Source organism: Pholis gunnellus, assembly GCF_910591455.1.
Source record: "Pholis gunnellus genome assembly, chromosome: 16".
NCBI lineage: Eukaryota > Metazoa > Chordata > Actinopteri > Perciformes > Pholidae > Pholis > Pholis gunnellus.
In genome coordinates, this window is record NC_136543.1 from 11,471,284 (window position 1) to 11,487,908 (window position 16,625).

The window sequence follows — 16,625 nt, forward strand, 5'->3', positions numbered from 1 at the left end:
TATTTTTTTGGGGGGCAAAACTGCCCTGGAAAGGCAAAAGAAATCGCCAGACTTTGAACAGCCCTCCTCCTGCACCTTTCCCCTCTCTGTCCTAGGCTCCTCCCACCAGATGCACGTTTCATATAGTACCCTGATGCCGTCACATAGCGGCAATTCTGTGACAATTACGGTCCTGTTTTACTTTGCAAACTTGTGGGCCTGTAAAGCCCTTTGAGACTACAATATCGGCGTTTCAGAGATGGAGAGAAAACGTTGCTAATACAGCCAATAGGAACGCCCTCTCTCCAAAATGACCCGTGATTGGCCAAAGTCTCCAGTCACATGCTTGATTTTCTAAAGCCCGAAAACAGACAAGAAGAGGTGCAGAAGTCTAGTTTTCTCTCAGACCACTTGAATAACAATATCCTGAAAGGATATTATGGATTTTATGCCCAATGATGCCAAAAAATAAACTGCCTACCCGAGCATGACATTTTTAATTTTTGTTTCTCTCTGTTGCCATGGCAGCACCACAATGTTTGATCTCTGGTTGGTCCGAATCCCGTCAGCAAACACGACATACCGCTGACCGGCGGATTGCACGGACCTGAGACACACACACACACACACACGCACGCACACACGCACACACACACACACACACACACACAGGGGCTGAATCTGGCCGACTGATGCCAACTGCCAAAACCAACAGAGGAACCTTCTTTCTCACATCTTTCCCCCCCCCCCCCCATGCCGCTCATCTAGTCTAACCATCATCATCATCATCATCATCCTTTTTTCCGTTCTTGCTGGTTTGACAGAAGCCTGGTCGTTCATTTGTCACTACCTGCCCAAATCTGCTGCTGCAAAGTGTTGGAGTAACAAGTGGAATACAGTTCTTATCAACACAATACTCAGAGACAAACAGAAAAAGATGGGGAATCAAGAACAATGCAGCTAAATCAACAATAAATGAGCAGTCAATGAACAATGTCCAAGAGCTTTGAAGTCTCAGTTCATATATTCAGGTGGGCAGGCATGCCTTCTTGTGGTTTTCCTACATGGTTAATTCCTTAATATCTCCCTTTTCAGTTGCTGGAGTTAAGTCCAGTCTAGATACCCCCTCCACATGTCCAGCTAGATGTCAGAGCTTTGACAATATTGGGTAGGTATAATGCAGATGACTAAAATTCCTTAAAATCGATCTACCATCTTGTTTCACTGTGTTAAGCATCAGCTCTTACTGTTTTACACCATTTTCTGCATCCTATAGGTGCTCTTGAACAGGGCTGTAGCGCAACTCATCCATTCACACCTATCCAAACTCTTAAATTATGCAGTAGTTTCTAGCAAGATGAGGGGCTGTGCTTTCCTCTCAAATTCATCCGAATCTTCCCATCCCTCCTAAATGTCTCTGCCCTCCGTTAGTGTCCCTCTGTCCTCATCCGTCGCTCCTACACTTTTTGCTGCATCTCTATCTGTTGGCCCTGTCTGGTCTGACTTTGGCCCTTCCCATTCATCTCGTACACTGAGCTCTTCTGCTGCTGCCGTCTGTAACACCACACCCCAACGATAACCGCCGTGGCGACCGCACACAGCGCCACAATTATCGCTGCCACCGTAGGACCTCGGCTGGAGGAGCTCGGAGGACGGGGAGGGCAGTTGTCTCCTGTACAGATCGCCTCCCCCATATCTCCCTCCATCTCACCCCTCTCGCCGGTCTCACCAGGCAGATTGTGTAAAGTGTGCTCTTCCATCACTACGCCGTCGCCGTCGCCGTCGCGCATCGGCGGAACCGGGCCGTGATCGAGGAAGGGATGCTCAGTGAGGTCACCCTGCCAGAAGTGGGTGGGAGCTGCCTGTTGTGTGTCGTAGTCCAGGGTGTCGGAGTATGAGGGAGAGTCTGAGGGCTGTGAGGGGGCGGCGCTGGGGATGAATCCAGGCCACATCTCCTCTGCTCCCCCTTGATTTAAAGCAGGCGTTGTGGTGGGAGACTCGGCCTCCTCTGGTAGGCTGGTGTAAGGGCCCGGTTCACGAATGTCCACCTCATTGGGTCTGTCTGTTGCCCCAACAACTGTCCCCCTCTCTGCATCCTCTGGTCGTACCCTTTCTGTTGTGGAGTCACCAATTTCTGTTCCCTCCGAAACGACAGGGTAGCCGTCCAGCCAGGTGTCATCTGTGGCCGCCTCTCCTTCTGCTCCCTTCTGAGTGCCGTTCTGATGTTCATCCGCTGCTACAGAAAATATTACATGCTGATGACCGTCGTTGTCATCTTCATGGCTGTCATGATCATCATAGCTGTCATGGTCATCGTGTTCATGATCGTCGTGATCAGTGTAATGGTCGTTGTCGTTCTCCTCCTCTGGGTCGTAATGCTCCTCGCGGTCATCAGGGTCAGGGTCAGGATGTTCCTCAGAGCCATCAGGATGTTCTCGATCATCGTCGACACGATCGCCGGTCACGTCGTCGTGTTCTTCGTAGCTTTCATGTTCATCGAAGGTGTCGTCATACTCCCGGCTGCGAACACGATCGCGGCCCTCTTCGTGTTCGCCCATGTCATAATGGTCATCGTGGTCATCGTGATCATCGTGGCGGTCACGCTTGTCCAGATCATCATGCTGAGCTGGAATGTAATGCTTCACATGATCGCCGTCTTCGTCCTGGCGACTGTCGTGGTCATCTAGATCATCATGGTGGCTGTCGTCATGGGCATCCGGTTCTTCATGGATGCTGTCATCGTGATCGTCTCCGTTATCTGTGTCTGGATCATCGTAGCCGTCTCGCTCGTCATCGTGGTCGTCGACATCAACTGGACGCTGGTGGTGGAGCGTTTCTTGGCTGTCACGCTCTTTACTCTCCTCTGATTGGGCGTCTGGGGCTCTCTGTGTAGTCTGGGTGACTGGATTGTTGGAGACAGGATGTCCCTCCTCCTGGAAGGCCTCAGACGGGAACCAGAAGAGGTGTTTTTGGGAGAGAAGAGAGACAGGTGCTTCTGTGGCAGCATCAATCTTGACCACCTCCCTCCTCTCCTGCTCCCACCTCGGATGACTTATGAAGTCCTCAACAGCCCGGTCATCGTCCTTTTCTGCTCCTTCTTCAGCTCCTTCATTTTTTCTCCCAATCACCTCTCCTTCAACATCGTGCTCTCCATGTTGGTCTTGATGCTCCTTCTCTACTTCGACAGTGACGCTTGTTTCTTGCTGCTCCTGACTCCTCCCCTCGTCCGGGTATGCAGCTCTGTGCACCTCCTCGTACACCTCACCCTGAGCTTCCTCTGGTCTCTCAGTGTGGCGCTCTGCCTCTCCATAGGAATCAGTGAACTTGTCCTCGTAGTCCACCGGACTTTCAGTCTCATCTGCAGAAACACAACAAGGACACATTGACAAAGTTACATCAAGTGAACGGTAATTATTAAACAACTCAACTCAAACAAATCAAAGAGGCATTTGCATTCAAACACAACTTTTAGATTCTGACAATGTGGAAGTACTTTAGAGCAGGGATTCCCCAACCTTTTGGATCATTCCCGTATAAAGGAAAGGTTATACATCAATATGAAGCCACAGCCAGCAGCCAGTTAGCTTAGCTTAGCATAAAGACTAGAAACAGGGGGAAACAGCTACCCTACAATCACCTCTAAAGCTCATTATTTTTGCTAATGCCAGGCAACCAGCGGAGACTTGAGGAAGTCCCTTCTCCTTGCTCAGAAATAGCACTGCAACATTTTGGCTTTACTTTAGTTTTTGTGCGGATTAAACAAACTAGATATAATGTGTTAACTAGTAAACTTTAGAGGTGCCGGTAGTTTTATTTTGTTACCTTTGGACAGAGCCAGGCTAGCATGTTTTCTCCTGTTTTACAGTCTTTAAAGTTTGGCTCCAGCAAAAGTGTCATCAATCTTCTAAAATAACTCTCAGCAATAGTCGAACTGTTCCTTTAAAGTAAAGTATTGTCTGCTTGTGATGCTTTATCACAGGGGTCACATTCTTATTTGGAGGATTTCTAGAGGCATGACAAGGTGAAAGTATCCCGTATATCACACAAAATAAGTCAGTAGTAATGTAAATATAACTTCGTGCTTTTCCCTTTGTTATCTCTTTAAATCATTCATCATCATCAGTCCTCAGATTGATCTCGGGACAGTTCAGGAACCGCTGGTGTAGCACACGAAGATGAGTACGACCCCGTTAGCTACTCATGGACACAGGCCTGGCATTCTGCTTTCACATTCAACTCTTCTCCCTCTGCTATGAACTGGGCCACGCTATGGCATGTCACACTGAGGTGTCATAGCAGCCATTCTCTACTCACAACTGAGACTCTGTTTCCCAAAAGGCCAAGAATCAAGTACCGATCACCTAACAACGCTGGGAGCCAACAGTCGAAGCTCAGCCAAGACCTACAGCATTTGGGAAAGTTGGCAAGTTGGCCATCCTGTAGAGCCTACATCCTATTTTGTGACAATTGTTCTTCAACTGTCTTCATCATTCTGAAACCATAACACAACAAATGTCGAGGGCAAAATGGTCTGATGTTACTATCTTTAAGTAACATACATAAGTAGGATAGGAATTTGGTGTACACATGAAACTTGTTAAACTGTGTTGGAGTAGAATTCACAGAGTGAATGTTTATCTGACAATTGTGCTTCATTTTAATCAAAATCTCCAAAAATCTCCAAAATCTGGACGACTCTAATGCAAGTCAAGGATCCGCAACAATTTCAAGTTAATGTGGTCTTCAATACACTGAATTGAATATTAGGCCAACTGAAGAACATTTACTCAATATTGTTAGATTTCTAAAGGGAATAGTGTAGTCATAGTCGTAGTAGTAGTAACAGTAGGAGGAGTAGTTGTAGCATAGAACAACCCCCCATGACAATGCTAGATAAAAAAAGAAAGAAACTTTTGCTTCATTCATTTGTCATACCAGTCAGAGAGACTGAGGAGAAATGACAAAAAGTTGAAGGTATTTAAAAAAAACTAAAACATTCAGGGCTTTTAAGAAAAGGAGGTTGACATCAGAGTGGTCTCCTGTCCGTCTCGGTCAAAGCTTTGAAGAAGATGAACAGGAAGTGGGCTTTCTCTTTCTGCCTCTTTCCATTTCTGTCCCACCCTCAAAGATGAACAGTTTCAAGACCGCCTTACCTTTGACACATATCTCCACTAGTCCATACCACTCTCCACAGCTGTCGCACAGCAGGCTGAAGGCACTGTGTCCACTGGGCATTGCGTAACCCGGCACACAGGTGTACAGCAGCTCATCTCCCATCTCATACCCAGTGTGGCCCTGTAGACGGGCGTTAGGAAAGGATGGAGGGTCACCGCACGGCACACCTGTCAACAGCAAAAACAGACATGCAAGTGATCTTAAAAAACATACAACATACAAAGTGGAATATAAATGTTTTGAGTTGTAAAACAAACTGGTATATAGAGATGCCGCAATCCCTATTCAGTACTGCACAGTGTGGTTAATGAACCATGACACATAATTATTATCCAGCTTTACAGCATCACTCTCCCATTTGTAAACAGAAAGAGATCAGAATGACTCAAGGGACAGGAAGCAATGGGCTTTGTGGAAAATGTGGATGTTAATTTGACAAACAGGACCACTAACAATGCCACTGGGATGAGATAAAGGCAGTGTTTTGTCTTGACTCTGGTCTAATTTGTTATGGCAGTTTTACAGAGGCAGCACAGATATTAACATGTTGATTTAGCATAAAATGCCACTCTCACTACATATTTTTCTATGTTTTCAGTTGTTGTATTTACTCTCCAAAATAAAAACCTTTTCAAAATACAATCAAATCCTGTGTTGTTGTTGTTTTTTCTTCTCAAAATGTAGGTTTAGAAATAGGGTTGTAGGTAGGGCTGATCCCATGCAGTCATCGTCTGCAGAGTTGGGAAATCTCTCCCACCACTGATTATTAATGGCCTCTAACAATTTACTCCTCTCTGAAATGGGAAGGCAACCACAGCTGCATCATCAAAAAAGCCCTCCAAAGACTCTTTTTCCTGCGCCAGCTCAAAAGGTTTGTGGTGTAAAGAGTGGAGAAGCTTGACAGAATTGTTTGCTTTGCCTAAAAGAATCCTCAACTGTAAACTCATCCCCGTCTCTGACATCTACGGGACCCTCATTGTGCACAAAAGTCTAAAAATACTACAATACCTGTTAATGTAACTCTCCCCTCAGGAAAAACCAAGACATCAAACTTCCTCAAGGCTCTTGTTTTAAGTCTGAATGTGTTAATGTGAAACATAGAAATGGCAAACACACACAATGTTGCAGGATGGAGAGTGTTGAACGTAGAGGATATAAGGAACGCTTAGTAAATGTCAGGAAAGACACACACATACTGACACAAATACACACACTCTGTTCCCACAAAGCTCATCTATTCATAACCGGATCATGACTTACTTATGTACAGATTTATAAATGATGAGTGCATGAGTGTATATATCTGTGTGTACCGTGTGTTTACTGACCTTTGTCTTTGATACAGAAGGCGTCCAGGTGTGCAGCGTCCTCTGTGGCGTTTTCTGTTCTCACATCCACTGCTTTCAGTGCACTGCCCACAACATTACACACCGTGGTCCTAGAAATCAATAGATAAATAATCAATAAACAGATACTTCATACGTCTACTCCACTACATATCAGAGGAAAATATGGTACTTTTTACCCCACATCCAAAAAAAGACTAGCATAACTTTGTTTTTTCTTCTTTCCTCTCTCATTAATCATTTCCTGACGCCTCAGATTTATCTTGGGACCCACAAGTTGGGAACCACAGGAGTAAAATACCTAACAGTATGTAAAGTAGTTCAAAGTAGTATTACCTCGAGCAGCTACAACAGTAAACTGCTGCTTACATATTAATGCATCATAAAATAAATTATAATAAATAACATATCAGTCACAGGGGACATTTTTCTGCAGATTGAGTACTTTTCATTTTGATATTTTAAGTATATTTTGTTGATAATACTTATGTACTTGTACTTAATATGAATGCAGGACTTTCAGTTGTAATGGAGTATTGTTGCATTAATATATTGGTACTTTTACACAAGTAAAGTAGCTCAATAATTCTTCCTCCACTACTGATAACAGTGAAGTGAGATTTCTGCTGAATAAAGCTGCAGCTCTGGTTAATATATGTATACAGAAGATATGACGACACACACAGACAGATATAAACAGTACGTGCTGCTTTCTCGGTCCCCGCCTGATTTGTTGCTTATTCAAATATTATTACAGTGTGACACCAGAGTCCAGAAACACACATCATGTCTCAGGCATGCTGCACTATCAGCAGTTGCAGCCTGCGGCACAATGTTATCACACTGTGGCACATTACGCATAGATGTTCCCATGCAGAAGCCTTAAGTTGCAGCCCACCTCATATAGAACAATCATAACATCAGGGACTTAATATAAAACGCTTTCCACAGAGACCGAATGAATAATGCGGTCAGCGCACGGCGCCTACAAGCTGCGGTAAAAAAAAAATGCTGAGTAAACAGTCTATTTTTGTTGCCACATTAAGGTTTATAGCATCGCTAGCCCATTTGTCATCTAAAAGCACCAGATAAGACTGACTCAAACGTCCCAGGCCAATCACATCATGTTCCCATAGCAGCTCCCGACTCCATTTGGAAAGAAAATTTAAAGCAGAGTTCAGAAACATAATTAAAAGTCAGACATATTACACTTTTCATATAATGTTGCACGGTAATAACATTAATCAAGCTTCATCAAATGGAAAAGGTGTGTGTGTGTGTGTGTGTGTGTGTGTGTGTGTGTGTGTGTGTGTGTGTGTGTGTGTGTGTGTGTGTGTGTGTGTGTACTTGTGTAACTCAGTCAATCAAAGCACCAGTAATTGGAAATAATTTGACTGGCAGTGCAGTGAGAATGTGAGAGGTGGTGTGAGTCATACCGAATGCTTGTGCCACGCTAACTTCAGCTTATAAGGACACAAATCTGAGAGACAAACAGGCAGCAGGGCAGAAATCGCCAGGAAAACACTCAGGGAGAGACAAAAAAAAAGACTTTTCACATTAAACTCTAGCGTCTGGAGGCATCTGTGTGTGTGTGTGTGTGTGTGAAAGAGAGAAGGATATGACCTCTATCAGAGACACTTCACCTGACCGAAGAACCATTTCTCAAAACCCTCACCTTGCGTGACATAACCATTACCGGGAAAACCCAAAGATACGTGTGTGTTTGTATGAGTTTGCTGGTATTATTGTGTTTGGTTGTCGTGGCAGCAGCTCTATGATTGACAGGTAAGAGGAAGACGTTAAGGTAGGAGCGTCCATCTGAGAAGCGCTTGTTATTATGCAACAGACCTAAAACTTATGTCAAAGACTACAGGTTAACTGGCACTTACAGCGTTACCCTCTGAAAAAAAAACACATTTTTATTGAAGGAGCAGATGAGGACTGTATGCAACACCCCTCTCTTTGGATATGACAGCTGGAAAAAAAAGAATTCTCTGAATTTGTCGGGATGAACTCAGCTTCGACACACAGAGACATAGATGGGTGACACACTGTGAAACATGGTACGCAGGTGTGAAAGCTGACCAACGCTGGCCAACACGTAGAGAGCAGCGGAGCGCACGGAATGGAGAACAAAAAGTGTCAGCTTTTCCTCCGACCAGACGTTCGTCATCCTCAGAGGCAGACGGACATTTTGAAGCAGGTTCAGTTTCATAACACTGATGATTCCTCCTTTGAATGATCCTTTCCATCTATTTATTTAGATTTAATATATTCATTTTCCAAGTCATTACATTATAAACCGATGTAAAATAATTTATCACACATTTATCAACTTCCAATACCTTCTTTAGCTCGTTCAATACACTTAATGCACTTGTGGAAGTACTTTAAGGGCCCTTTAATCTATCTAGTAACATTACAGAGAGTTGTAATTATTCAGTCATGACCTGTCTGGAGCCTTGCCTGTGCTCCAGACAGGAGCACTCCCCTCTAGCATGAGTTAGCCATGCTAGAGGTGTGGCTCTAGGGATAGGTAGACTGTCTGTCTGTCTGTCTGTCTGGTGGTTTGGCGGCTGGTGCGCCACTATAGGACACACCGAAATATCTCAACAACCATCGATTGCTAAGAAACTGAATTGTAACGGCTTTGATCATGAGGTACACATTTCAGTTCGACACAGAAGTAGATAAATATGTGTCTGTTTTCAGTTTGAAAGAGTTTTCGGGTGGGAATGGGGGGGGAGGGGGAATAGAGCGAAAGAATGGTTGAAGGATTACTTGTACTTAAAGGGCCATAGCGGCCTCATAATGAAACTTCTCCCGTGTGCCGAGCACGTAAGAGGAGGATGGTGGCCGTCGCGAAAACGTGAAAAATGTCAAACTAAAGCTGATTATATACTAAATATGGCATTCTTAATAATATAATAATCAATTACTTTAGACTTTAATTAGATCCCGCTGAATGCAACACAATGTTCCTTTATTCCAATTTCAAGATGCTTATATTGCAAAAAAAAAAATCTCTGAAGAATTCATGGCAGTATTTTAGCTCAACACAAGCACCACACCACCACCTATGTGATGCTGTACAGCATGTACCTCACAGCCCTGAAATCACCCAATACTGAAACCACAAAGACCACGTACTCTTCATGTATCCTCTGTCATTACCACCAAAGACTCACCTCACTATAAACTAACAGTGCATCCTCTCCCTCCAGGCCCAGAGCAGCCCTGTCTCTTTGTCTGCATGGGAGTCTGTCTGTCTCTCGGGGCTGAATGCTGTGTGTCATGTTACCGTGGAGATGAGAGGTGTAAATGGAGGCAGTTGTCGACATGACACCCCGGCTCAGAATTCCCTCCTCCTCCAGGAGGGAACAGAGGAGTCTTTCTCCCGCTCTTCCTCTCTCTTTTTCTCTCTCCCCCCCCCCCTGAAATGTGTCACTCTCTTCTTCTATCTTCCCATCCTGTGTGTAACTGCCGCTGCTGCCTTTACTTCCTTTCTCTTTCATCCGTTCCTGCAACCGCTGTCACGCTCACAGAGATGCACACACACACACACACAGCAAGATGACATTTGACCTCAAGACGCCCCGACATGTCCCTTAAAGCGACGAACACCCTCAATACGTCTTTCCTTACCCCACTGTGCCTCCGTAGAGCCACCCACGGGTGCATGGGGAGAAGAAGCACTCCACCACAGCATGATGGAGCTCCTCTGCTGATGCCAAGCGGGCTTGTCGAGAGGCACAAGCCCCCTCGGCATCTCTGAAGCCCTGCAGGCCGGAGGAGTTTCTCAGGTCCAACACGAACACTCGACCTGAGAGGTAAGAGAGAGAGCAGGGAGTAAGAGGACCCCCTCTGAAACTTCCTATTTCCTCTTATTAACCTCTTATATTGCACAAAGTCATACACGTTTTCATGAGCGCCAGTTTAGATTTGACCTGTGAGCTTCTGAGAACTGGTAAGAAGACACCTCACCTAATTCACAAGTGTTTTGTCAATTGTTATTAAATTAAACCTTTTCTGTTTCCCCTGAAGAGAAATATGGATTTTGAGACTGATCGCAAAATCTATGTAAATCCATACTATGTGTGCCACAATACAGATGTGCATTTAAGTACAACTGCTGGTGTGAATCATCAATTAATGAAGACATTTCTATGCTTATTAACATTATCACCACATAAAAAATGACAGGTCCCAATATATTTCACAATATAATAGATATTATTAGATATATATGTTGGCAGCTGCGAAAAGGTTGGTGAATAAATCAAATTATTTTGTATAAATGGAACATTCTACATAACAGCAGCATTACACTTGCATGTCAGTGCATTGAAGTATAGTTTTCAATAGAGAAGTTTGACCGTGTACAGTATTGGCAACAGGAATGATCAATTTAAGCATCACAGGAATGAATGCGTCCCTCTCATCATCAAACCAAATCAGAGGTGAAAGTCTGGACTCTGATTTGAGCTTTGAAGCTCATATAGAAATAAAATAAATTCAAATTTAAATCAAATGAACACCTGGCATTAAGTTAATGTGGTAGCCATAGATTTTCTTTTGACTACTTTTATTTCTCTCTTTATTGGATGTTTTATTCTCTTTTTATCAACTTGTAGAGCACCTTTTTCATCATCATTATTTGGTCTTCAGAATCACTAAAGCAAATGTTCCTAGCAGTAAATATTTGAAGATGTTTTTTTTATTATTGCGATAAAATGTTACATTTACAGAAAAAATACATAATTACTGAATGCACAAGGCAAGGCAAGAGCCAATTAGTTAGTGCACGCTTCCCCCAGCAACGGTTCGTACATCACCAACCCTTAACTTTCCTGAAGGAATCTAATTAAATATTCTAATACAAGCTTTGTGCTAATTGTCTTTGGGAATAAACTGTGAGTTTACAATGAAGTATGTGGTATACTTTGTATAATTTTCTTCGAGTACAAAATCTTAAAATATGAACTTACCGTCTGCATTTACAACAGAGGTCACCACAAGACAAGCCAGGCATCCAAAGAGCAATGCTGTTTTGTTACAACGATCCAGCATCTTTTGGCAAAATCTCACTTTTGTATGTTGGAAAGCGTGTCCGAAAAACTTCCAGCCGACTTTATGTTATTCACAATCTTGCAGGTTCAGAGTGACAGAGGAGAGCGCGCGCCTGAGCAGCAGGAAGGTGCGCTTGTTGACAAGTGAGGGTGATACCGGAAAGAAAACGGTAAGAGCGGCTCACCAGCGAGGCGCAGTTTATCTCCCCCAAATAGTCGCCCTCGCAAGCAGATGGAGCATCGGTGTGAAAACTCGCGTGTCCCCGTGAGCAAATACGTCACAGCTCAAAATCTTAAAGGGTGGGCAAAGGCGGTCAGATAGACTGCCGGACTGTTCCTTTACAGAGCGAGAGGGAGAGATGAGGGGAGGAGATGTGGCATGGATGAAAGCCTCAGCTAAATGTTATACATGTGAGGAAGTGTGTATTTGTGTTGAAGAGTAACATACTGACACTGCATTGCTATTTAGAGACAATTTCACACCCAGTGGCTAATAAGGGACCTCAGGTTCAGTACAAGCAGAGCTGATCCTTTGAGCATAAAATCTTAATTAAGGTGAATTGTCCCCTCTGCGAGGCCCAACTTCCCTATATTGGGCGGTGTGTGTTAATGTGTGTGTCCCATTTGGCGAGGGAGATAAAGACTGATGACCAAAGCCCATACAGAGCTTTTTGGAGCATGCAGACATTGTTCCAGTAAATCTGCAGGTGAAGATAACCGACCCACGTATATACCAGTACACACAGGATCCACACCACTGTACCGAAAGCAACTTTATAACCTATAAGTACGTTATACATATAAAAGTTATCACAGTGTGCATATGCTTTTTGGAATAAATAAATGCACTTGTCCACACATACAAATTGCATTTACCTCTCATTTGCACATGCATATGCATTAACATCTCATGCAAGAGGATAGTGTAAGATTTGCAGTACAACAGTTCATTCTTTGATGAAGCAATCCCACCACGCGGCCCGTTTAGTAGCTGCTCTGTAGCTTTCACATAGTCTCCCTCAGCAGGTGGATGTTGTCCAGTTGTTGTGGAACTGTAGAGGATCAAACTTACCATTTCTGAACTTTTAAGTCCATGAAGTGAAAAGAAAAATGGAGATTTGATCATCTACTCATTTCATGACATTTGGGCACCATCTGCTGAAAGAAGATGTTTCTTAAGTAAAAGTATGTAAAAGTATTAGCAAAATGTACTTAAAGTATAAATAAGTACTCATTGCATAACAATGGTACCTGTAAGTGTGTATTGTTATACATCATGTCAGTAGATTATTATTTGTGATGCAATAATGTGCAAGCAGCATGTTATTGTTGGAGTGAATTTTCAGTTTTGCGACTAATAATAAACAAATCTGATGATTATTTTTCTTGATGAATTGATTTCTCGTTTGGTCTTTAAGATGTCGCGAAATAGTAAGAATTGTCCTTCATAATTAGCCGGAAAAATAAAATAAAAACAAAGGAAAAGGAGAGAAGATGAGAACATTAAGAGGATTTTATCCTCCATCTATTTTCCTGCTCCCTGCCGTAAAGATGATGACTGTGACTCGCAAGGAGAGGAGACACCGATGCTGTATGTGTGTGTGTTTGCAAATACAGGAAACAATTGGAATGACATTCTTTTTTTAAACAGCCACGTATAAATTCCTTAAGGAGTGACACCTTGGTTGAGGATTCACACATACTCATCTCTCTCCATTACTTTCTTCCACATCCCACCTTTTCCATTTTCATAATTGCCCCAAAGGAGTCACCCACGCTGCTGCATCGTGGCTTTAAATACCCCGCTGATGTTTTTCCATTTCAGTCACCCTTCTCTGTGTTTCTCTGTAACTTTTTCCCCCCCTGCCCTCACACACCTCTAATACTTTCGCCTCCTGTTTTAGAGGGGGTTTGCATGAGGGACCTAAAGGTGGGCTGGGATCCTGACTCACGTTACTGGGGGGCTATTTCTGGAGCGGTGGAAGTTGAAGAGGGCAGAGTGATGGCGTGGAGGAGAGAGACGGTGATTCACACTTGCACCGTCTCAGAGAGGCATGGTGAGAATTATGTTTGCTGCAGGTGTCCTTCACACAGGTGTGTAATCTCACAGGACTTCCAGTACACACCCTATGAGACAATCTGTGCAATGGAAGTAAACACACACACACACACACACACACACACACACACACACACACACACACACACACACACAAACCACAGGATCGCTCTGAGTATGTGTGAGACCAGTGACTTCCCATGTGAGACATGTCCTGTCAGAATGAGGTGTAGTGCAGGTGTGTGACTGACTCAGAGGAAATCATTGGTCATACTGGTGAAGCCCAGGGACAGAGGAGGGTATGGCTTTGTCTCCATGGCAACAGCCTCTTGAGAAGCGGGGGGGGGGGGGGGGGGGGGGGGCAGGAACAGCTTCAAAATGCAAGAGTTGAAGCTGCATGCAGGGAAAATTGGTTTTGAGAGAGATGATTGATATATGTGTGTGTGTGTCTGTTGCTGTCCTTTGAAAAACATGTTTTTTCCAAAATGTCAACTTTTCATGAGCTAAGGAAAAGCTTTTAGCTTTATGAAAACACACTTTTGAAAGAAAACAATGGGGTTTTTAGACAGTTTGTTTTAGGTTGAAGAATTTCCAATTGTATGGCAGCACAGTCCTTCAGTTTAAGTAAAACATATTTTGAAGATACATGGTTTTCTGTGGACAGTGTCAATATCTGTGAACATGCGTCTGAACCTGCAAATAAATGTGTGTTTTAGCAACAATATACAATTATTTTTTTTGTATAGCACTTTAAAGAACACAGGGAACAGAGTAAATTACTAAACTCATAGTGAACGCAACAAATTCTAATCAAACAGCAATAAAATGAACAAAACACTACAACATGTTCAGATGGATAAAAAAATAGGAAGTTGCCAATAAACACAGATTATGACAAAAAGTCTTCAATGAGACAGTATTCAAATATCATCAGCTCAGGTCTATGGAAACAGTAACTGTGTTCAACAGAGACGTCCTTGCTCGACATCAGTGGAGTCACTGTGATCACCAGCACACATTCAACACTGAGCTGCCAGCCACAGCAGAGTCAGGAGGAGAAGGCCACGGAGCTATTCAAAGAGCTGAGTTAATGAATTTGACTTTTGATGAGAGATGTTAATTACCATGCAATGCGGTGAGACTGGATGGCACAAGGGTTGAAAATGTGTTGCGTGCAGATGAAAGATTACATTTTAGCACAAGCATCATGAAATGTATGTGTTCATGCCAACATGCACGCACAGCGTGTGTCCTCTGAGTCATCTCTATATTTATGTTAAAGAATCAAACGGTATATAATGAATAATAAACAGAAACTTAATCAATCAGTTTAATCGATTTTTGTTCAGACATACAATTTAAGAAATAACTTATGCCGTCAAAAACTCCTTATATTCTTTTCTGGGTGCACAAAACAATAATAATTGTTAGTCCAAATAAATGCTAGAATCAAGTTTGTTATTTATGTTCAGATATTATTCTCTCTCCACTAATATTCTTTTTTAAATTCATTATTCATGGCAGGAAAGAGCACAAGTGGACCACTAGTGCTCCCAGCATACACAACAGCAGGGCTGAAACCAGCACACCTGCATATGATTTAGTCAATTATCTCATTATAGTTGCACCTTACAGTGTTGACCAAGAGAACAGCCGTTCAGTCTATTCACTGAGAAGCAAAGAGGGGAAATTGTTTGGTTAATTCACCAGGTAGAGCTGTAGCTGCGTCAACCTGGACCCACACAGGTGTTTTCACTTTGCTTAATTAGACCTCTTGCCAGGATTTGTGTGAGTGTGACTGATATCTGGCTCACGTGTTGCAGAGGGACAATTACACTGTTTTCTTATAGGCCTATTTCACATGTGTTACTAATGACATTAACGATGGCTCTTTTCACGTGTCCCAGTAGTCGGTGACAGTATGACAGTGAACAAGCATGCACAATACCAGGACTCTGAAACTGAAGGCAGTGGTGGGGAGTATGTATGTCTACTCAAGTACCGTACTCCAGGGGGGGCTTTAAAAAGTTTATTTAGCTTAAGAAGTAGTTTTCTCAACCCATGAAGGAACAGTTAATCCATCAGTTTGTCTGAAAAATCGAATTCAAAATCACCAAAATTGTAGATACGTGGTTTTCACTGGATATAAAGGATATTACAAATTGTAGTGTGAAATTAAAGCTGTCAGATAAATGTTACATAAACATATTACCTCTGAGATGTTGTGAAGTAGAAGTATAAAGTGAAAGAAAATGCAAATACTCAAGAAAGGCACAAGTACTGCATGTTCTATCCCTTTTGCTCAGAATAATGCTGTATCACAACATGTATAAGTGATCATCCCTCAACAGTTCAGAGTGGATAATATTGCGTAAGATCGCCCTCTAGCTGTGGATGTTGAGAACACCTGTGAAGATATTTCATTCTGGATGTGTAACTCACACTCTAGTATGTCTGCAGCCTTCTCTACAAAACCTGCAGTAACAGAGGTGGGGGAAGTATTTAGATCATGTATTTGAGTGCAAGTAGCACTTCAACAAAGTAAAACATCCTGCGTTCAACATCTAAAAAAAAGTATTATTAACAAAATGCACTATATCAAAAGTTAAAGTCTTTGTTATGCAGCTTTGACCCTATAGTGTTAAACACATGTATATAATAAGATCCTTTATTGGCCATTATTTTTGTGTTGGATAAGCTGTGCATCATTTGAATACAATTTTATTAAAACAGGTGAATCAAATCAGTCAGTGCAGTGAAAACATTTCCTGTACTTAACTGTACTTTTTACTTACTGGAAAAACATAATTCATTATATATATATTCATATGATCATCTTCTGAAATATGATCTCTCTCTTATAAAGACAAATCGGCCATTTTAGTATGAATATTTCTTCCTGTTTTCAATGCATATTAAGTTATTCAAACAATTTAATAAAATACATTTTCTTTCATATTTCAACTTCCCCAACCTGCACTATTATTTAGATTTATG

General features: G+C 42.6%; 1 protein-coding gene across 1 annotated transcript; it reads right to left on the reverse strand.

The window, feature by feature from the left end:
- Positions 1 to 1,436: 1,436 nt before the first annotated feature.
- susd5 (sushi domain containing 5) lies at positions 1,437 to 11,570 on the reverse strand (the record flags this gene model as incomplete). Its single annotated transcript, XM_079175559.1, has 5 exons — positions 1,437 to 3,337; positions 5,133 to 5,321; positions 6,483 to 6,592; positions 10,146 to 10,323; positions 11,489 to 11,570. The coding sequence occupies 5 exons, from the start codon at positions 11,568 to 11,570 to the stop codon at positions 1,437 to 1,439; spliced, it is 2,460 nt and encodes an 819-aa protein (XP_079031685.1).
- Positions 11,571 to 16,625: the final 5,055 nt, after the last annotated feature.